General features: G+C 49.2%; 1 protein-coding gene across 1 annotated transcript in view; it reads left to right on the top strand.

Moving 5' to 3' along the window:
• The window catches only part of XYLT1 (xylosyltransferase 1), a 339,162-nt gene that overhangs the window by 153,099 nt on the left and 163,333 nt on the right, over positions 1-22,730 (top strand). Inside the window, exon 3 of the mRNA XM_060260787.1 lies at positions 21,868-22,387. Within this exon, the coding sequence (XP_060116770.1) occupies positions 21,901-22,387 (487 nt within the window). The 5' untranslated portion in view covers positions 21,868-21,900. The remainder of the gene's footprint in view (positions 1-21,867; positions 22,388-22,730) is intronic.

The following is a 22,730-nucleotide window of genomic DNA, read 5'->3' as shown; positions in this document are numbered from 1 at the left end:
GAAATCACAAGGAAGGAAATGGAACATAATCCCTGGTGTGGGATGGCAGGTATTTGTGAATTTCCTGCATTGGGCAGGGGGTTGGACTAGTTGACCCGGAGGTCCCTTCCAACTCTGTGATTCTGTTGGTTCTATAAAAGCAGCCCTGCTGGGTCAGACCAGTGGTCCATCCAATCAAGCTTCCTGTTTCACACAAAGGCCACCCAGTTCTCCAGGAGGGCCAGTGTATAGGCCATAGAGGCTCTGATGCTGCCTGCTAGCACTGGGATTCAAAGAGTACTGCCTCTGAATGCAGAGGTTCCCTTTCATCATCATGGTCAGTAGCCATTGATGGATCTATTTTACAGTAATCTGTCTAATTTCCTTTTAAAGCCATTGATGCTGGAGACCATCAGTGAGTTCAGGCCCATAGCCAATGGGGGAGCACTGCCCTTGACTTCCAGGTGTGGGGGGCTGACTTCCAGGGGATGCCAGGTTTTTTTCTTTTTTTGCCATGGCTAGGGTTGCCAATCCCCAGGTGGGGGCAGGGGATCCCCTGGTTTGGAGGCCCTCCCCCCGCTTCAGGGTCATCAGAAAGCGGGGGGAGGGAAGAAAATGTCTGCTGGGAATGATGTTATTCCCTATGGAGGCTGACTCCCATAGGGAATAATGGAGAATTGATCTGTGGGTATCTGGGGCTCTGGGGGGCTTGCTTTTTGAGGTAGAAGCACCACATTTTCCTTATAGCATCCAGTGCCTCTCCCCAAAATACACCCCAGGTTTCAAAAAGATTGGACCAGGGGGTCCAATTCTATGCGCCGCAAAAGAAGGTGCCCCTATCCTTCATTATTTCCTATGGAAGGAAGGCATTTAAATGTGATGGCCAGAACTCCCTTTGGAGTTCAATTATGCTTGTCACAACCTTGCTCCTGACTCCACCCCCAAAGTCCCCAGATATTTCTTGAACTGAACTTGGCAACCCTAGCCATGCCCGAGCCGGTGAAGCAGAAGCCGGAGCTGAGAGAGCTGAGCAAGGCACAGTGCACTGCAGCAGCAGGTGGAGAGGAGGGAGGAGGAGCAGGAGGCAGAGGAAGCCGCATGGAATTTGCCGGGGGGGGGGGGGGGAGAAGGAGCTGCTGGCTCAAACCACAGTGTCCATGTTGATTACATTGCACAGCAGTGTTGCTGTTGGGGGGCAGAGCCCCGCCCCACTCCCAGAAGACTGTGTGTGGGGAGTACCTGGCAACCCCACCTGGCTTTCCATAAATTATGGAGAACTGAATTCTTCAAGAAGGTCTTTTACTCAAGAAAAAGGATAGGGTTGAATAAGTTATTGGGGGTTGTGGTCTGTACTACTGTATTACTGTCTGTATTACTGTGTATAGTTTGCTGTGGATTGCATCCTGTTGTGTAATTTTGCATTATTTCATGTGTCATGAAATAAAGTAAATAGAACAAATAATGTTAATCAAGTTGCAAAGTAAAGAGTTATTTCAGTTTCACTGCTGTCTCCTCATCCAGGGATCCAGTTGCTCCCCCTGGCCTGTATCTTGGTGTTGAAGAAATTCTTGTTGTTTGTTTGATGTAGTGGTTAAGTGTGCGGACTCTTATCTGGAAAAACCGGGTTTGATTCCCCACTCCTCCACTTGCAGCTGCTGGAATGGCCTTGGGTCAGTCATAGCTCTCACAGAGCTGTCCTTGAAAGGACAGCTTCTGTGGGAGCTCTCTGAGCCCCACCAACCTCACAGGGTGTTTTTTTGTGGGGGAGTGGGAAAGGTAAAGGAGATTGTGAATTGCTTAGGGTGGCCAGACCGTCCCGGGCACCCAGGAATGTCCCGGTTCTGGCCCCCTATTCCCGCCTCCCGGGCTGGCTATACCGAGACCATTAGAGGTCCCGGTTTAGCCAGCCCTGGAGGTGGTGGGCCGCGCGCGCCGGCAGGGAAGGCGGGGAGTGAGGGAGGGAGCATCCCTGTGCACGCGCAGGGACGCTCCCTCCCTCACTCGCCGCCTTCCCTGCCCGCACGCGGGGCCTGGCGGCAGTGGCGGAGGCCAGCGCTGGTCCCTGGAGGCCCTCCAGAGACTCTGGAGGGCCTCCAGGGACCAGCGCTGGCCTCTCCGCGGCCTCCGCTGGCCCGGCGCTGGTCGCTGGAGGCCCTCCAGAGACTCTGGAGGGCCTCCAACGACCAGCGGAGGCCGCGGAGAGGCCGGCGCTGGTCCCTGGAGGCCCTCCAGAAACTCTGGAGGGCCTCCAGCGACCAGCGCCGACCAGCGGAGGCCGCGGAGAGGCCGGCGCTGGTTGCTGGAGGCCCTCCAGAGACCAGCAGAGGCCCTCCCCGGCCTCCGCAGCTGCCGCCAGCCCCGCCAGCAGCACCAGCCGCCGGGAGGAGAGGCTGCCACCTGCCCTGGATGAAGGTAAGCAGGGAGGGAGGGGGCCAAAAGCGGGGGGGCAGCTGGCGGGAGGGAGCGGCCTTCCTTCCTTCCTTCCCTCCTTCCCTCCTTCCTTCCTTCCTTCCCTCCCTCCCTCCTTCCCTCCTTCCTTCCCTCCCTCCTGCCTTCCTTCCTTTCTTCCTTTCTTCCTTCCTTCCTTCCCTCTTTCCCTCCCTCCTTCCTTCCTTCCTTTCTTCCTTCCCTCCCTCCTTCCTTCCTTTCTTCCTTTCTTCCTTCCTTCCCTCCTTCCCTCCCTCCCTCCTCCCTTCCTTCCCTCCCTCCCTCCTCCCTTCCTTCCTTTCTTCCTTCCTTCCTTCCCTCCTTCCCTCCCTCCCTCCCTCCTCCCTTTCTTCCTTCCCTCCTTCCTTCCCTCCCTCCCTCCTTCCTTCCTTCCTTCCTTTCTTCCTTCCCTCCTTCCCTCCCTCCCTCCTCCCTTCCTTTCCTCCCTCCTTCCTCCCTCCCTCCTTCCTTCCTTCCTTTCTTCCTTCCCTCCCTTCCTTCCCTCCCTCCTTCCTCCCTCCCTCCTTCCTTCTTTTCTTCCTTCCTTCCTTCCTTCCCTCCCTCCCTCCTCCCTTCCTTCCTTTCTTCCTTCCCTCCCTCCCTCCTCCCTCCCTCCCTCCCTCTGGCCACCCCTGGAGTAGACAATACTGACTTTCGTGGACCCAAGCACTGATTCAGTGTAAGGGAGCTTTGTGTTTGTGACTGGACTAGACAAAACTGACTTTCGTGGACCCAAGCACTGATTCAGTGTAAGGGAGCTTTGTGTTTGTGACTGGACTAGACAATACTGACTTTCGTGGACCCAAGCACTGATTCAGTGTAAGGGAGCTTTGTGTTTGTGACTGGACTAGACAATACTGACTTTCGTGGACCCAAGCACTGATTCAGTGTAAGGGAGCTTTGTGTTTGTGTCTTCTGGTGCAATTTTGTTCTCAGATCCTGTATTTACTTCATCAGTATATGGGATAAGGCACTTTCTCAACTGTGCTGCATAATGCAGCCTATTTATTTTGTCCTGTTTGCTCTGTTGGCTCTATCTGCGCCACCTTCATCACTTTCGGGGTGTGGATCCCCCAGTGGGGTGGTCTCCCGACTCCCTCCGCCAGCTGTTTCTGATAGCCCTGCGCCCCCTCTTTCATTTGATATGTGTCCCGTGTGGGTGCCACCCTCCCGCCGGGAGATGCCGCAAAATGAGCCCCCTTGAGGCTTATGGCGGCAGGGCTCGGGGGAAGCGAGCTAGACTGCTGTTCTTTTGAGGGTTTATAGAGTGTTTCGAGCCCGTCCCTGTGGTATTGGTCCCATCATTGTGGGGCCCAGGGGGCCGGCGCAGCGGCACGCCGAAGCAGCCTGTCGGTCACTTCCGGGTTCCTGTCCTGCATCTCGACCTGTGTTATTAGTGACAGGCTGCTTCGGCATGCCGCTGCGCCGGCCCCCTGGGTCCCACAACGATGGGACCGATGCCACAGGGACGGGCTCGAAACACTCTATAACCCCTCAAAAGAACAGCAGTCTAGCTCGCTTCCCCCGAGCCCTGCCGCCATAAGCCTCAAGGGGGCTCATTTTGCGGCATCTCCCGGCGGGAGGGTGGCACCCGCACGGGACACATATCAAATGAAAGAGGGGGCGCAGGGCTATCAGAAACAGCCGGTGGAGGGAGTCGGGAGACCACCCCACTGGGGGATCCACACCCCGAAAGTGATGAAGGTGGCGCAGATAGAGCCAAAAGAGCAAACAGGACAAAATAAATAGGCTGCATTATGCAGCACAGTCTCACTGGAATCTGACTGGCTTCTCAGCATGGAACCCGTTCTCTCTAGTCTTCTCACTTTGAAAAAAGTAAAAAAAGAGTTTCATTTAACTTTACTTCCCCCTTTCCCTCTCTATAAATAATCTTGGTGTTTCCGGCGGTGATATTTGGGGGATTTTTGGGGACGTCACAGGAAGTGCTGTGAAGTCACTTCCTGTTTCCGGCAGTGGCATTTGGGGGAAATGATGTCACAAGAAGTGATGTCACTTCCTGCTTCCGGCAGGTGGCGCGGGGGAAATGATGTCACGGGAAGTGATGTCACTTCCTGTTTCCGGCGGTGGCATGACGTCACCAGAAGTGACATCACCTGAGGTGACGTCACTTCCTGCTTCCGGTGGCACGCGCTCCGCGCGCGCACACCCCTACCTTCCCCCCAAAAAAGGTGTCCCTGGCTGGCCTTCAGACATTATGGCCACCCTATCTGAGACTCAGATTCAGAGTAAAGGGCAGGATATAAATCAAATTTCTTCTTCTTCTTCTTTTCTTCGCAATCTGCTTCTCAAATTCTCCTTTTGCTAGCTTGATTGCCAACTTTTTCTTTGCCAGAATTTGTGCAAAACTCAAACAACTCGGATAATTTCTATTTTCAGAAACAACCATTTCAGGTGGATTTCCCCTTCTAAGGAATCCTTATTTGAGACCTGATTTAATAAAAAAAATTGAAAGATGAAGAGAGAAAAAGGAAAGGGCATGTTCTGAACAAAGGGATGAAAAGGTTTAGAAACTGAGAACTGGGTAGGGTTCCCAAATCCCCCGCTAGGCCTGGAGACCCCCGATTTGGAGCCTCCTCCCCCTGCTGGCCATAAAAGGGAAAGCGGGGGGAGAGGAGGGGGGAGAACGGCAGCCCTTCCCACCCAGCCCCAATCACAGCAGCCAGAGCTCTTCCGTTTTCTCAGGCTGCTTCCCACCCCCAGTCAGCTGGCCGGTGAAGGGAGGGGAGCCCACTGAAGCCCTGAGTTTTATGGGCCGCTCTTGCTGTGGGGCCTTCCCTGTGTTAGGGGCAGCTCACACATGCCGAGAGCCAACACAGGCTTTCCACTCTGCTCTGGGATCGAGTTTCATGTTACTCACTTTTATTTTAACTTTAGCTGAACTCCTGGAAAATTTCTCTCTTTAAAGCCTCCCCTTCTCCCTTGCGAACACCGAAAGGGGCATTCGCAAAAGCCCACCGCGGGAGAGACCCCTGAAATAAAAAAGGTGCTGAACAGCAGGCGAGTTTATTTCTCAGCCAAACGCGCCTCCTCCTCCTCGCAACAGGGCCGAGCCTCCCTGGGGGGGGGGGGTGTGGGTTGAGGGCGGCGGCAGGCTCTTGCGGCTGCTGGGCAGGTTTGGAGACTCGGGGTTTAAATGTCCATTTGCTTGGGGGGAGGCGGAGGGGGGGGGGTTGAGGGAGGCCGGCACTCAGCAAAGATTAAAATACTCTGGGGGGTGAGGGCTGTGGGCTCTGGCCCCCTCCCAGTAGTTCAACAGCTATGTGCTTTCTGGAAGGGGTGTTGGTTGTGTTTGTGTGTGTGTGGGCCAGCCTTTGCTTCATTCTGGTCGGGGCTGCCAGCTTGCTCTTCGGGCTTTTCTTTTTTTCTTTTTAAATTGACTTTGCCTCCCATTCAGGACTGGGGGGGGAATGCTCTTAGGCTGCTGCAGTCGCCCAGCTTACTTGGGGGAAAGTGGAGCCGTCTGCATTCAAGCTCTCTCTGGCTCTTTAAAAAAAATTTTAAATGGCTTTGCCTCCTGGGGCGGATCAATGATCGGCGGCGGGGGAGGGCCGGGGGCACGCTAAATGCCCTGGCTTCACCTGTTTGGGGGTGGGGGAGGAAGGATGCTCTCAGGCTGCTGCCTTGCCCTCTTAATCCACGCTCTCAGGGTGGAGGAGGGGGGACAAATGTCCTGGCTTTCGCCTCTCTGGGGAAGGCAATGGCAAACCACCCCGTAAAGAGAAAAACCTTGTTAAAGCAACGTCACTCTAGAGTCGGAAATGACTGGTGCTTGCACAGGGGACTTTTCCTTTCCTTTCGCCTCTCATTTGAGAAGGGAGGGGGGGAAGATGATCTCAGTTTGCTGCCACTAGGCACCTTGATTGGGTGAGAGTGGAGCCATCTGCATCCATGCTGTTGTGTGTGTGAAATGCCTGGGCTTTACCTTCCATTTGGAGCTGGGGGGATAAGGATGCTCTCAGGTCCCTTGCCACTGCTATGTTCCTTGCCTCAGCTGCCTTCCTGGGACAGCCTAGACCTGTGATTGTCATTCCAGCCCCCATGAAGAGAGGGAGTGTTTTGCTTTAGAAAGCAGGGGGGGGAGCAAAATGTCTACTGGGCACTCTATTATTCCCTATGGAGAACGATTCCCATAGGGAATAATGGGGAATTGATCTGCGGGTATTGGGGGCTCTGGGGGGGCTATTTTTTGAGGTAGAGGCACCAAATTTTTAGTATAGCATCTAGTGCCTCTTCCCAAAATACCCCCGAAGTTTCAAAACGATTGGACCAGAGGGTCCCATTCTATGAGCCCCAAAAGATGGTGCCCCTATCCTTCATTATTTTCTATGGAAGAAAGGCATTTAAAAAGGTGTGCTATCCCTTTAAATGTGATGGCCAGAACTCCCTTGGAGTTCAATTATGCTTCTCACACCCTTGTTCCTGGCTCCACCCCAATGTCTCCTGGCTCCAGCCCCAAAGTCTCCTGGCTCCGCCCCCAGAGTCCCCAGATTTTTCTTGAATTGGACTTGGCAACCCTAGAACTGGGCCTGACCAGTTTACAGCGTATTAACCAGATTATCAGGTATCAAGAGGAGATTAGTGAATGAGATTTGAAGTATACAGAACTGAGACACACTTAGTATACTTTAACAAGCTGTGGAAAAGAATGAGGAATACAGGAGATCTGTGTGACTGATGAAATGCAAAAGATAATGATTTGAAATAAGAAAAAAATATAGAAGGCTTAAAAATTATTTTTTAAAAATTAGAGCTTTCTTTAAAACCAGAACTGAATCTTGAAAAATACTTCAGTTGCAGACAATAAATAAAATCTAGCATGGTGTGGATGGTTCCATAAAATCAGATATGTTTAATTTTTTATTAAGTCAGTAAGGAAATTACTGGAGAAGAAATCAAGTAGAAGGCAATCAAACTGATGTGTAATGAGATTTATACCCACAGGTTTTGCAGGAACAGATACACTATTTTTAGTGAAAAGACTAAGGTACAGTACAAATGGAGAGCTCCTCCTCCTTAAAGTGTGGTGTGAGGAGACCCAGGTTCAAATCCCTTCTCTGGAATGGAAGCTTACTTGGGTGACCTTGGACTAGTTATACACACTCAGCCTAACCTACCTCACCTCATAGGGCTGTTGTGAGGAGAAATAGAGGAGAGAAAAACAATATAAGGTGCTTTGGTGGGTCTCCTTTGGTGAGACTGGGGTTTGTGTGTGGCATAAATGAAGTAAGGCAATAAATAAAATTGTAAGTCCAGGAGGTAGCCAATCATATTTCTCTACTAACTGTATTCTGCTATCTAAGAAGCTTCTCCTCACAGAATATTTTGCAGAGTTTTAATGGCCAATTTTGTACAGGTGTGTTTTTTGTGGCAGGAGCCAACTTTAGCTGAAAACTGGGGTAAAAATATAATTTATATTTCTTTAAAAAGGTGAAGATGGTGCCAGAGACGGAACAATTGCTAGTTATTAAACATAATCCTGTGCCTCAAAAACGTAATCAGCTAAAGAAAAATAGCCTTAGCCTAAAAGGGAAGTTTGAGGATGATAATAAGAAGGCAATTAAAGTCAATATTGGGTTTTCTTTCTTGAAAGCTATAATTAAGATTTTGACAGTAAATATTAAAGGATTAAAAAATCCCTGCCAGAAAAAGGCAACACTGGCCAGTTACTTGAAGAAGGATTTGAAAAAGGAGGCCTGAACAAAGCAAGGGACCCATATCAGAAGGGGAAAAGATGAGAGATTCTTAGAATAAAGATATTAAGAGTTCCATATATGAAGGCTCAGCAAATATGAAAGCTTTCAGAGCTTTGATTGGAACTGAGGAAAAGATTAAAAGTTTTTCCCTAGTGAAAAATCCAGTAAACAGATATCTTTATTAAAAGTGGCAATAGAATCAGAAATGCTGTGTTTACGTCCATAAGTAATTAAATTTAAAATGCATCAGATGAATTACATTTTTATTGATGAGTTTTGACAGTAATCTTAACTTCCAGAACAGAACAGACACACAGGATTGCTTTTAAAAAAAAAACATATTCCTTATTTTTTTTCCATATATATGGAAAATATATAAAAATCTCTAGTTGTCTAAAAGCTGTAGAAAAGTGCAATTGATTGGAAAAGGCTCTCTTCAAAAGATGGAGGGCATGTTAAATTATATTAAGCAGGCCAACTTTGGGTCTGGATGATCAACTGGTGAGGGTTGATTAAATGAAATAATATTTCTGTGGTGATTAGCTGAGATTATGCAAATGGAATAAAGTGAATGTAGGTTAAGGTTTTTGCAATGAGTTGGACCAGTGTTCCTTCTGGCCCAGTGTTTCGCACCAACTGGCATGAGTTCTTGAGGGTCTTATTGGCTGCTAACAGTCCGGCACTTTGGGTCGACTCAGAGACACTTCTGAGATCAACCCAAAAAAACCCCTCCAGACGGCAACATTTGCTGCCCGCCCCCGTCCTGTACTCGCCCTGTCCTGTAGGCTGATCCACCTGGCTCAAAAAGACACCACTTCAAAAGTGGTGTCTTTTCGCTGAGGCACCTCCCGGCCATCTGGAACCCCGGGAAGCGCCTGGAGAGTGCCCGGGGAGTTGCAGATGGGACGTGTGAGCTTTTCTGATGCTCCCTGGGTGCCCACAGCCTGCCCCTTTCCCCGAGCGCTATCTGAAAGCTCCAGGGCACTCTATTTCTGGCCAGCTTTATTTGGGGTGGCTTCAAGCCGCCCCAAACCAGCCATCTGATATCACTCAACATGGCCTTCCCTGCCCAGCCCCCACTGACCTTGTCTCCTCAGGAATAATAATAATAATAATAATACCTTTTATTTATATCCCGCCCTCCCCTCCGAGGCAGGCTCAGGGTGGCTAACAACATTAATCAATATAACAAATGATACAATACCTTAACAGTAGATAAAAGTTAATTAAAATTCTAAAAGTAGTAAAACAATACAATTAACATCTTGGTGCTATTCTGACCGATAACAAAATTATTTAAGCAGTCTCTCAGTGTTTAGTCGGTGAAGGCTTCACTAAAGAGGAAGGTCTTGCAGGCCCTGTGGAAACGGTCAAAGTCCCGCAGGGCCCGTACTTCCTCTGGGAGCTGGTTCCACAGGTGTGGGGCCACAACAGAGAAGGCCCGAGTGCGGGTACTCTGCAGTCTTGCATCCTTCAGCCCTGGGATAGTCAACAGGTCTTTCCCCGCTGACCTCAGTGCTCTCTGGGGTTCGTATGGGGAAAGATGGTCCCTCAGGTAGGCAGGTCCTCGGCCATATAGGGCTTTAAAGGTAATAACCAGCACTTTGTAACGAATCCGGTGTATAACTGGCAGCCAGTGCAGTCCGCACAGCCCTGGCTGTATGTGCTCCCATTTGGGGAGCCCCAATAACAGCCTAGCCGCTGCGTTCTGCACCAGCTGCAGCCTCCGGATTCGGCACAGAGGCAACCCCATGTAGAGGGCATTACAGTAATCCAGTCTCTAGGTGACCGTTGCATGAATCACTGTTGCTAGGTCCTGGCGCTCTAGGAAGGGGGCCAGCTGCCCTGCCCACCTCAAATGGGAGGTGGAGGAGGACACTGAATTTATACCCTGCCCTTCACTTGGAATCTCAGAGCAGCTTACAATCTCCTTCCCTTCCTCTCCCCACAACAGACACCCCGTGAGATAGGTGGGGCTGAGAGAGCTCTTTCAAAAACTGTTCTTGAGAGAACAGCTCTGAGAAACTGTGACTGGACCAAGGTCACCCAGCTGGCTGCATGTGGAGGAGGAGTGGGGAATCAAACCCAGTTCTCCATATTAGAATCCTCTGCTCCTCACCACTACACCTCAAGACTATCAAGAGTTCAAGGAGGAAAAGGAGGGCCAGGGAAGGACCAGCACTGCAGAGTTGCTTGCCACCAATGTTCCAGCAAAGCCAGAGGCCCTTCTGCTTGAGCTTCCAAGGGAGACCTAGCCAATGGCCCCTGAAATAACCACCAGTCATCCAGCAAACTCGGCCTCACAGATCCTCAGGAGATGCTCTCGCTCTGCGGGAAGGCACAAGCCTATGTGCTCTCTCTAGCTTCATCCCCACCTCCAGGCCCAGCTTTTGTTGGCTCAAGTTTCACTATCTAGACTGGAGGGCCCTGTTCCAGAGGAGACAAAGAATCATAGAGTTGGAAGGCACCTCCAGGGTCATCTAGTCCAACCCCCCTACACAATGCAGGAAACTCACAAATACCTGCCCCATAATTCACAGGATCTTCCTTGCTGTCACATGACCAGGCCATCTTGCAGAAAGCACAGAGAGAGAGAGAGAGCAGAAATCTTTGAACTGGAAATGAACCAATTTGAACCTGAAACCCTTTGCATGTCACAGTTTTGTTAGCCCCTGTGTATCACCAGGAATCTGAAAGTTACTATTTAACAACCAGCTTTTAATCTTTCCCCTCTTCTTAATTCATGTGGCCAAAATCATAATCATAGAGTTATAAGGGGCTATACAGACCATCTAGCCCAACCCCCTGCACCATGCAGGATCAGCCTAAATCATCTCTGACAAATAATCATCCAGCCGCATTTTGAACACTGCCAATGAAGGAGAGCTCACCACCTTCCTAGGCAGCTGGTTCCACCTCTGAACTACTCTGACTGTAAAAAAAAATTTCCTAAAATCCAGCCAGTACCTTTTTGCTTGTAATTTAACCATTGCTTCGGGTCCTATTCTTGGCTGCCAAGTGGAACAGCTCCTTGCCCTCCTCTAAATGACAGCCTTTCAAATATTTAAAGAGAGCCATCATGCCCCCCCATGTCCTCTTCTCCAAACTGAACATTCCCAAGCCTTTCCTCAGAGGGTTCTTCCTCCAGGCCCTGGATCATCCTTGTTGCTCACTTGAAATTAATGCTCTGTTGAAATTAAACCACCTGGTCCACCTAGGTCTGCCTTTACAGTCCTAGCTAGCAATCTCAGTGCAGGGCTAATTCACACATTACAAAGTTTGTATGGTCATTGTGAGAACTTTGGTACAGACATGAGCATGGAGTTTCAAGCTAAGAATGCATTTCTCAGATGGGCAAGAACCCAGGTTGGATTGTGACAGAAAGAGAGAAGGTTGCTTACGCTTCCCTGATGGGACCACTGTTTGTATCCTAACCATCAATAAAAATGTATTTATTTGTTCGATTTCTAGCCTGCCCTTCCCGCGAACAGGCTCAGGGTGGATTTCAACATATTCATAGACAATAAAATTCACATTTAATTAAAACTACCACATTTAAAAGCTAACCTACAATAAAACAATTCAATCCAGACTAATTTCATTATATTTCAGGCAATCCAATAAATTATAAACTTTCCCTGCAGATTATCTCCAGCTCTTGAGGGACCAAGTCTTTGTAAGCGATACACACTTTTCAGAGAAGTAACCATGTGACAGGAGGGACCCAATAGAAATTGACATCCGCTGCCTCGCTTAAAAAGCCCAGTGGAAGAGCTCTGTCTTCAGGAGCCCTGGGGCGCAGAGTAGTAAAGCTGCAGTACTGTAGTCCTAAACTCTGCTCACGACCAGTGTTTCCTCTAAGCTAAGTTGGTGTGAGCTAGCTCACAGATTTTTAGCCTCCAGCTCACACATTTTTTATCTTAGCTCTGGAAGGATGACCCCAGAGCACACTGATTTATGCAGTAGCTCACAACTTTACTGCCAGTAGCTCACAAGGTAGAATTTTTTCTCAAAGTAGAGGGAACATTGCTCAGAACCTGAGTTCGATCCCAGCAGAAGCTGGGTTCATGTAGCCGACTTAAGGTTGACTCAGCCTTCCATTCTTCTGAGGTCAGTAAAATGAGTACCCAGCTTGCTAGGGGGAAAGTGTAGATGACTGGGGAAAGCAATGGCAAACCACACCATAAAAAAGTCTGCTGTGAAAATGTTGTGTTGTGACGTCACCCCAGAGTTGGAAACAACTGGTGCTTGCACAGGGAACTACTTTTATCCGGGGGGACGGGGGGGGGACGGTGGCTGAGTAGTAGAGCATTTGCTTGGTAAGCAGAAGGTCCCAAGTTCAATCCCTGGCATCTCCAACTAAAAAGAGTCCAGACAAGTAGTCGTGAAAAACCTCAGCTTGAGACCCTGGAGAGCTGCTAGCAGTCTACTGACTTTGATGGACTGAGGGTCTGATTCAGTAAAAGGCAGCTTCATATGTCTTTTAGGCCCTGCAGAACTGTAGAAGGTCCCTCAGGGCACTGATCTCCTGGGTGTCAAGCATGGTAAATGCACCTGGGAATTAAGTTCCCAGCACAGAACTCCCAGAGCACAATTATCAGAGGTCCATATGTGGGATAGATGGATTTCATTTAGGGCCGGCCCTAGACAGTCTGGGACCATAGACAAGGCTAACTTCTGGCACCCCCACTTCCCCACACTGATAACATCACTGAGCCACATGGGGAGCCCAGTTTGGCACCCCCAGAAGGCCGGCACTCTGTTGTGGGGGAAGAAGATAAAGGAGATTGTAAGTCGCTCTGAGTTCAGAGTGAAGGGCTGTGTATAAATCTATGGTCTTCTATTTCATAAGGTGTGAATTGGTCCTCTAGTAGAGGAAAGTCTGCCCAATAACCTGAGATTTTACATGGTGGCCCTTAGCAGGTTTGCTGCCAGAAATCCTTCCAATTATCGGAGCCAAAGCCTCTAATTCTATGGCCAGGTTTTATTATCTTTTGAGGTTCAGCTGCTGCAAGTATTGTTTTTGTCATTCATACTGTTTCCCTTTCTAAATAGACCTGACAGCCCCTGATTCCTTTTGAATTCTTCAGTGACTGTCCCGGCCTCTCAGTTTTCAGCAACTAACAGTTATTAAACTGCAATTTAATTTTTGTTTTAAATGGCTAGAAGAGAAAAGCATATGGAAACAGCAAAACTGCATTAACATCTGTTCTTTTTTCCCTCCCATCTGCTCTTTTTGGCTTTGCTCTCTTGTCCAGATCTGCCAAAACTGCTAGTTTTCCAAGAAGGGTAATGGCAGATGAACTGTTTCTTCCAATGAAGTTCATAATTTTTTTTTCAGTGACTGAACTTCTCAAATGCAAAACAGCTTTTTGTGAGAGGAATTGAAAAAGCTGAAAGAGTTTGACATGAAAGAAGAGGTGAAATATATACTGATATTGATCCCCCCCCCCAAAAAAAAACACTAGTGTCATGAAATCTAGTGTCATGAAATCTAAACTTTGACATTACTTGGATTTCTTACATTTTTGCTTCTAAGCATGTTCCAAATCAGCATTTCAAAAAACTCGCTCCTCACCTTCCTGTCCCTTTAGGGCTGTAAATGTAAAATAAGCAGAGAAAGAAGGGTTTGGGGATGACGACTCTGTTGCCCCATAGTAGGCAGCCTTTGTGGGTGGATAGTTCGTCTTTCCGGGCTGCAAACGGAGTAAATTCCAGCCCAGTCGAGCCTTTGGGCCAACCCCTCCCCACCCAGTCCAAGACACGGGAGAGGACTGGATCACGAGCAGAGCAGGCAGCAACGTCGCGGGCGAGCAATGGCCTGTCCAGAAGCATGTCCATCAGTAGGATCTGATGAGCCGGGGCTGGATCGGGATCCACGTCAGCCAAGGGCAAGCGGCTCAGGGCGTCAGCATGGCCCATTGCCTTGCCCGGGCGATGCACTAGGGTGTAAGTGTAGCCGGCTAGAAAAATGGACCAATGGAGGACCTGTGGGGACAACACCTGAGGGGTCTGCTGGTCCGATGCAAAGAGGCCCAAGAGGGGTTTGTGGTCCGTGTAGAGGGTAAAGGGCCGGCCGTAGATGTAATCATGAAATTTTTTGACGCCGGCCACAACTGCCAACCCTTCTTTGTCGATTTGGGCGTAGTTCCGCTCCACTGACGAGAGGGTCCGTGAGTAATACGCGATAGGGACTTCAGTTCCATCAGAGAGTCGGTGGCCCAGAACTGCCCCCACGCCATAAGGGGATGCGTCGCATGCAAGGACCAAGGGCAGGGTCTCGTCGAAATGGGCAAGGACGGAGTTGGACATCAGGAGGCCCTTGATATCCTGGAAGGCTTTAGCGTGCTGGCAGCCCCACACCCAGGGTCGGTTCTTGTCTAGAAGCCGGTGCAGGGGTTCAGCCACCGCTGCCTTGTGGGGGAGAAAAGCATGATAAAAGTTTAGGAGGCCGAGGAAGACCTGGAGTTCTTGCTTGTTGGTGGGCGCTGGAGCATCTCTGATGGCACGCAGCTTGGCGTCGGAGGGGTGGACCCCCTGGGCATCGATGGAGAACCCCAGGAATTCCACTCGATCCACGCCCAGGAGGCACTTCTCCCGTTTGACCTTGAGGGCAGCTGTTTCAAAACGTTGTAGGACTCCTCTAAGGCGGGCAGCGAATTCTTCAGGCGAGGCTGCCACGATCAGCACATCATCGAAGAATGGAGTGACTCCGGGGAGTCCTTTTAAAAAAGAGTCCATTAGTTCCTGGAACAACCCCGGAGCCACACTCACGCCAAATTGCAGCCTCTTTACTCTAAAGGCCCCCCAGTGGGTCACAATTGTTTGGGCGTTGGCCGTGGCCTCATCCACCGGCAGCTGTTGGTAAGCTTGGGCCAAGTCCAACTTGCCGAAAATTTTTGCGCCGGCTAGGGTGGCTAGAACGTGGCTGACGATGGGCACAGGATATGCGTGGGCCTGAAGAGCCTTGTTGAGGGTGCACTTATAGTCTGCACAAATCCGCACCTCCCCACTGGGCTTGACTGGAGTCACGATGGGAGTTTCCCAGGTTGCGTGGGTGACAGGCTCTAGTATTCCCTGTGCAATCAGTTTATCCAGTTCCTCCTCAATTTTAGGCTTGAGCGCGAATGGAACTCGCCGCGCTTTAAGCCTAATAGGCCGCACTGTGGGGCTGCTACACGGGAGACCCTTGTAGCAGCCCAAGGTGCCATCGAAAACGGCCGGGAACTCTTCGCAAACCTTGTTAAAGTCCACTCCGCCAGTCTTATTGACCCCCCTGATCTCTAGTCCCAGGGGCTTGAACCGGTCGAGACCCAAAAGGTTTGTAAGGTGGTTCTTGACCACTAGCACTTGTAGCTGGCCCTTGAACCCCTTGTATTGGACTGGGACCGGGCCCACTCCCAAGATAGGCACCTTGTTCTTCTGGAAGTCCACTAAGGTAAACCCCGGGTCCCTGAGATGAGGCCTCAGCCTGGTGGGAATTTTAAAAAATGTCTCTGCCGCTATAATAGATGCTGACCCAGAGTCCACCTCCATTTGGCAGGGCACCCCCCCCCCCCCCGATCTCTACATTGACCCGGATTTTGGAGGGCCTGACTGGCGAGGGTAGGTACTGTATCGGGTATTGGTGGGAGTGGAGAGCGTCGATCTCGAAGTCTGGCTGGCCTTCGGAGTGCGCAGATCTTTGCAGGACGCGTGCTCGGGATTTGGATCTGCAGGCGCAGGCAATGTGGCCTTCTTTGTTGCAGAGTCGACAGGTGGCATTCCAGAATCGGCAGGTCTTCCGCTCGTGCTGGCCTCCGCAACTTGCACATGCAGGTGGTGTCTTGTGTCTCATGCCTTGTGGGACGTGGGTGGTCTTCCTTCCTGCTGAACGATAGCCGGTTTGTAGAGCTCTGTCCTCGTCCGAGTCCTCAGTAGATGGTTCAGGGTTGATCTGGTGTGCCGCAGCCTGTCTTGTCGGCCATGGCTCTGCTGATCTGCCCTTCTCCCAGCTGGTGGCCACGTCAATTGCCTTTGTTAGGTCGCAATCGGAGAGGGACAGGAGTTTCCGCACTAGTTTTTCGTCCCTCAAGCCCCATACAAACTGGTCGAGAAGGGCTTCGTTGAGGTCTGCAAAGCTGCATTGGCTTGCCACCCGGCGCAGGCTTGTTAAGAACGCCATGGCGGTTTTGCCTGCCTTCTGTGTCCTTTGTCGGAAGTCCCAGTGCCGGGTGAGCTTGGTTGGCTGGGGCTGGAAATACTTCTCCAGAGCGCTGATGATGTCGTCCACCGGCGTCTCTGAGAGCTTCCTGGGTTGGAGAAGAGCCCTGGCTAAGTCCACGGTCTCCGTGCCACACATACTGATAAGCAGAGCTCTCTGCATGGTAGTCTCTGTAATCTTCCGGAAGGTCAGGTATGACTGGAAGCCTTTGACCCACGAGTCCCACAGCTCGGGGCGATCGAAGCTAAAGGGCTGTAGGAGGTTGGCTGGAGCCTCTATTCTTGGCAGCGCGTCTGGGCGGCTTGCGAGCTGGGGTGTGCGCAGAGCGGAGGTGCAGACCCAGATGGCTTGGATTTAGCCGCCTTTCCGTGTTCCTGGTTCTGTTGCTGGTTCTTACTGGCATCCCATCCTCGTCGCCAGTGTAATGTACTGGGGTCGGCGCAGTAAGAGACCAGAGTCGGAGAGTGATTTCAGCAAGCTTTACTTAATAATAATAATAATAATAATAAATTTTATTTATATCCCGCCCTCCCCGCCTAGGCAGGCTCAGGGCGGCTAACAACATTTCAATAAGTTATACAATATAGGGTTTAAAACAATTAGGTTATACAGTAATATAAAATAACAATCTAAAACAATATAAGATTATACAATAATTTAATTTATTCAGGAACACACACACAGAGACTGAGCTCTGTTCAAACTTCCCGCTCCTTTATACAATTCTTGCCCCCTTCTGATTGGTCCTTAACTATCTACATGGATTGGCTATTTACAGGGCCCTAAGGGCCTATCAGGGTACAGTATGAGCCTGGATGTTGATTGGCTACTTATGTTTCAATCCTTCCCCTGATTGGGCATGCTTAGGCCTTCTCTGGAACCCTGGTGTGGAGTTCAAGCTCTGGCTTGTTCGGCTTCCCTCCAAAAGTAACAGTTCCCTCCAAAAGTAACAGTTCTCCCATTTGAGCCTAGGACACAACAAGTAGATTTAGAAGGGGGTGACTCTTGAAATTGTACTGTAAGATTAGCACCTAGATAAATGGGGAGCTTTGTATCTTGAATACTTTTTGAGGTACTTCTTTCCGTCTCCTATAGTCTTATAGTCAAGTGTGGCCTAACCTGTGGATACTTATTGCATTTCGAGGCCGCACTGACACTAGATTTGCAAATAGCACACCCCCACCAGTTGTAGATTAGAAATCGTTTAAAAATTACATTGGGGGGAGGAGGAGGAGAAGAAGATTTTATACCCCACTTTCCTCTACCCTAAGGAGTCTCAAAGTGCCTCACAGTCACCTTCTCTTCAGCTCCCACCTCGCTAGGTAGGTGAGGCTGACGGAGTTGTGAGAGAACAGGTCACCCAGCAGGCTTTGTGTGGAGGAGTAGGGAATCAAACCCAAGTAAAGACTGATGTTCTTAACCACTGCACCACATTGTCCATGTATGGGCAGCAGAACACCTACCTCATTCTCTTTTGGTGGACATGGCAGCATCACATTGTCTGAGAGCGGTGGAAGGCCCAGCAATTGGATCCTTGGTGCAGGGAGGGCTGGGAGCTGCGGTTGGCCCAGCAGCGTGGTCTGTGCTTGGGGGTGGCTAGGGGCCATGGCAAGCCGAGCAGCATGACCAGTGGTGTGCCGGGGGCGGGGGATGGCGGCCAAGAGCCACTGCAGACACGACAGCATCTCCAGTGTTGTGAGGAGGAAGGAAGCTGCCCCAGGCTTGACAGCAGTGGGGTAGGGAATCTAAAAGAGAGAGCCAGTTTGGTGTAGTGGTTAAGTGTGTGGACTCTTATCTGGGAGAACCGGGTTTGATTCCCCACTCCTCCACTTGCAGCTGCTGGAATGGCCTTGGGTCAGCCATAGCTTTCGTAGCAGTGGTCCTTGAAAGGGCAGCTGCTGTAAGAGCTCTCTCAGCTCCACTTACCTCACAGGATGTATTTTGGGAGGGGGGGGGAGGTAAAGGAGATTGTGACTACTCTGAGATTCAGAGTATAGGGCAGGATCTAAATCCAATATCTTCTAAAAGGGAGAAAGATCCCCCTGCGAGTATTGTGGGTCCCCACTTGTATTATTATATTATTGATGGGGCTTTTATTTTCTTTGATGAATGACCAACTGTGAGTGTGTTTCTGTGTTCCATGTAAACAGTTCTGTGACTGATGCCAAATTGATTCCAAGCAGTGGATTGATTGTGTCATTTGTCGATTTAAATGCAGATTTTAACATGCAGCTCCTGTTCTGATTTGTGTCGGTTTTTCATTGACACAGGCATTTTCGGGTGAAGTTTAAGCACAATGAAACGGATTTTCAAACAGGTGGCTATTTATCTGATACTGCCATCTCCCAGTCTGTGCAGGGATCTAATCCAAATAATTCTGATTTTTTTTCTCCTCTATTTCAAGAGCTTTAAAGATATCTCTTTGACAGGTTAAAATGTTTGGCACAGTGATAGAAGGACCACCTTCTGTTAGGTAAGATCTGAGACCACTTTCTTTGTAGTGGAGGAATTTGGTAACATTCCTACAGTTAGTTTTATTTATTGTTTTGCTGTAGTGATGAATTCATTGCACATCACCATTTAATGTTGTTTGTAAGCTGTGTCAAAGGCTTTAAGTCGAAAGGCAGAATGCAAGTTATTTGCAGCTTTTGAGAAGCTGAAGTTTGAGTGAAATGTTGATGCTCTAGAAAATCAAGCAATGCCCACAATGAGAGATCTTACAGAATGGTTTTATGAAAAGATCAATGGGATTAGTTTAAAATTCCTTAAATTGAGAGCACCTTATTTGCAAAAAAAAAATTGAGGAAAGAGCAGGGCTTTTTTGTAGCAGGAACTCCTTTGCATATTAGGCCGCACACCCCCTGATGTAGCCAATCCTCCTAGAGCTTACAGTAGGCTCTGTATTAAGAGCCCTGTAAGCTCTTGAAGGATGTGGTCTAATATGCAAAGGGGGATGTGGTCTAATATGGAAAGGAGTTCCCGCTACAAAAAAGCCCTTGGAAAGAGGTTTATTGTAGGAAAGTCTTTTAGTCATTTGGAGTTACCAGAAAGCAATGAAAGCAAGAAGCTCTCAAATTCACTCTGGAGCAGGGCTTTCTTTGAGCAGGAATGCACAAAGAAAGTTCCAACTGGCTTGGCATCAGGGGGTGTGGCCTGATATGCAAATGAGTTCCTGCTGGGCTTTTTCTACAAAAAAAAAGCTCTGCTCTGGAGTGACTTTTACAGGGGGGGAAATATGGGAGGAAATATTAAAATATCCCTTCTCCTAAGGCCTCTGCCTCAGATTTAAGAGAAGACACAAGGGGATGCTAATTAGTTTTTTTTTAAAGGAGATCGTGATCATTTCTTCATTAAGAGAGTCACAAACATCTGTCCGATGGGAATACAGTGTTTAGGAGAATGATTGAAAGACCACCTTGTATCTGCGACAATGAAATATCATCCGGTCTAGTGGCTTTCTTAGCTTGACATAACGTAAAAAATGGGATGGACTGACACACACATGTATGCGCCATATTTTGGGAGGCCTCGGGTTCAGTCCTCAGTCCCTCCTGCTAAACCTCTGGCATAAGATTTGGGGGGAAACTGAAGGAGCCGCTTGCACAGTAAACAGTCCTGATGGATCATGCTTCGGCTCAGGGCCTTTTTTGTAGCAGGAGCTCCTTTGCATATTAGGCCACACATGTAGCCAATCAGTAGCACAGGGCCTACTGTAAGCTTCAGGAGGATTGGCTACATTGGGAGGGCGTGGCCTAATATGCAAAGTAGTTCCTGCTACAAAAAAAGCCCTGCTTTGGCTAATCTGTGTGGATAGTTTGGGTGGGAAACTGATACAGTCATGGTCAGCTTTTATGGTTTAGCACAGATTTGAACCTGGGATTCCCGTACTCAAATGCAACATTTGAGCTACTGTCCCAAACTTATTTTGGGGCAGTCTTCTTCACGTGATAGAGGCTGCCGACTTCCAGCACCAGGACAGTGGTTTTGAGGATCTGTTTCTTTAACATTGTGAGGTTTTTATGTTTTGTAAGCGAACTGGAAACTGGAGACAAGGTTCTGTTTTAAACGGGTGAGTTCAGCGAGCTGTGTTGGGAACATCTGCTTTTGAGAGACACTGACCGTATTTAGGGCAAGGCAGCTGATAGCAAGTGATGAGCAGATGTTAATGCGTAGAACAGGAGCTGAAAGGGAAATTAATCCCGGCTTTGACTCTGCTGGATCTTCTCTGTCCACTTTTCTCCACAGGTGGATTTAAGATGACTGAAGGGCAGCTGCAGTGAGCAGTCATGCCGTCATATGCCCAAGGGGGGTGGCTGTGGCTGCCGAGGGGGCTCTGGAGCAAAAGAACAACCCACCAGTGCCACTGGATGAGGCACGAGCCAGCCTCCCTTCCTGGTAGCTGTTGGGTGATGGCAGAGGTCCTGCAGCCTGACAGATAGCCAGACAATGTTCCCTCTAAGCTGTGGAGTCTTGTGAGCAGGGGAGGAATTCTAGCAGGAGCTCCTTTGCATATTAGGCCACACACCCCTGCTGTAGCCAATCCTCCCAAGAGCTTACAAAAAAGAGCCTTGTAAGCTCTTGGAGGATTGGCTACATCAGAGGTATGTGGCCTAATATGCAAAGGAGCTCTTGCTAGTCTGCTGCTCTTAACCACTACACCACACTGGCTCCAATGGAATCCAATGCATACTTATTTCATTTGTTAAAAATATTTTTATCCACCTTTTCTCCCTGTCAGTGGGCACACATAATTAAAACTGCCTGGACTCTCATTTCATAAGAATACAATATGAATTCTGTTAAATTTAGCAGGGCTTACTTCCAAGTAATCATATGTAGGTTTATAAACTTACATGAACTCCACTCCTTTTCTGTCACTTCCTCCTTTTCTTTCTCCTTCTGTTTCCATCCATTTTCCTTAAGTAATCAAAATAACTGGAATGATTAAAGGATTGGAACACTTTTCCCCATGAAGAAAGGTTAAAACACTTGGGACTCTTTAGCTTGGAGAAATGGCAACTCAGGGGTGACATGATAGAGGTTTACAAGATTACACACAGGATAGAGAAGGCAGGGAAAGAAGTACTTTTCTCCCTTTCTCACAATGCAAGAATTCATGGGCACTCAGTGAAATTGCTGAGCAGTCAGGTTAGAATGGACAAAAAGGAAGTCCTTCTTCACCCAAAGGGTGATGAACACATGGAATTCACTGCCAAAGGAAGTGGTGGCAACTGCCAGCATAGACAGCTTCAAGAGGGGAATAGATAAGCATATGGAGCAGAGGGCCATCAGTGGCCATTAGCCAAAGCTTATCGTTGGAACTCTCTGTCTGGGGCAGTGATGCTCTGTATTCTTAGTGCTTGGGGGGGGGGGCACAGTGGGAGGGCGTCTGGTGTCCTGGCCCCACTGGTGGACCTCCTGATGGCATTTTTGGCCACTGTGTGACAGAATGTTGGACTGGAAGGGCCCTTGCCCTGATCCAACATGGCTTCTCTTCTTCGTTACTGTAGCAGTTTTTAATGGTGTTCCTCTGTCCTTCCACAGGATGGCTACTTCTCCCACCGCCCCAAAGAGAAAATGCGAACCGACAGCAATAACGAAAATTCCGTTCCGAAGGATTTTGAAAATATTGACAATAGCAACTTTGTGCCCAGGACACAAAAGCAAAAGCGCCAGCCAGAGCTGGTGAAAAAGCCCCTTAGCAAACAGAAAGAACATTTAAGGAAAAAACTGGAACGGGAGGAAAAGGTGAAGGAGAACTCTCTCCTGGGAAAGAACTCCAATGAAGTGCTGCAGTATAGCAACCAGGCCCCCAAAAACAGCAGCAGCTTCAAGGATAGTCACAGTTCTCCCAAGCAGCATCACTTTAAAAAGAGTGGGAATAGCTCGCCTGAAATCAGGTATGATCAGCCACCGAAATGCGAGATTTCGGGCAAGGAGGCAATCTCGGCTTTGTCCAGAGCCAAGTCAAAACAGTGCCGGCAAGAGATTGCAGAGATTTACTGTCAGCACAAGCAAGGGAAGCTTATGCCGGAGCAGGTGTCCCGGTTCTGTCCTCTGGAAGGTAAGCAAGGTTATGGCAAAGTGGGGGGAGGGTTGTGGATGCGTCTTGTTTGTTTAGGTTTTGTGCCCACTGCATTCTTTGGGGAGCGATTGCGGTTCACTGACAAAGCACACACTATGCATGCAGAAAGTAATGAATCAGATATAGGAAAAGGCAGGAAGCCAGTTTGGCGTAGTGGTGAAGTGCACGGGCTCTTATCTGGGAGAACCGGGTTTGATTCCCACTCCTCCACTTGCAGCTGCTGGAATGGCCTTGGGTCAGCCATAGCTCTCACAGAGTTGTCCCTGAAAGGGCAGCTTTTGGGAGAGCTCTCTCAGCCCCACTCACCTCACAAGGTGTCTGT

The sequence above is a fragment of the Heteronotia binoei genome, chromosome 20 (assembly GCF_032191835.1).
Source record: "Heteronotia binoei isolate CCM8104 ecotype False Entrance Well chromosome 20, APGP_CSIRO_Hbin_v1, whole genome shotgun sequence".
Taxonomy (NCBI): Eukaryota; Metazoa; Chordata; class Lepidosauria; order Squamata; family Gekkonidae; genus Heteronotia; species Heteronotia binoei.
This window is presented reverse-complemented; position numbering and strand designations above follow the sequence as displayed.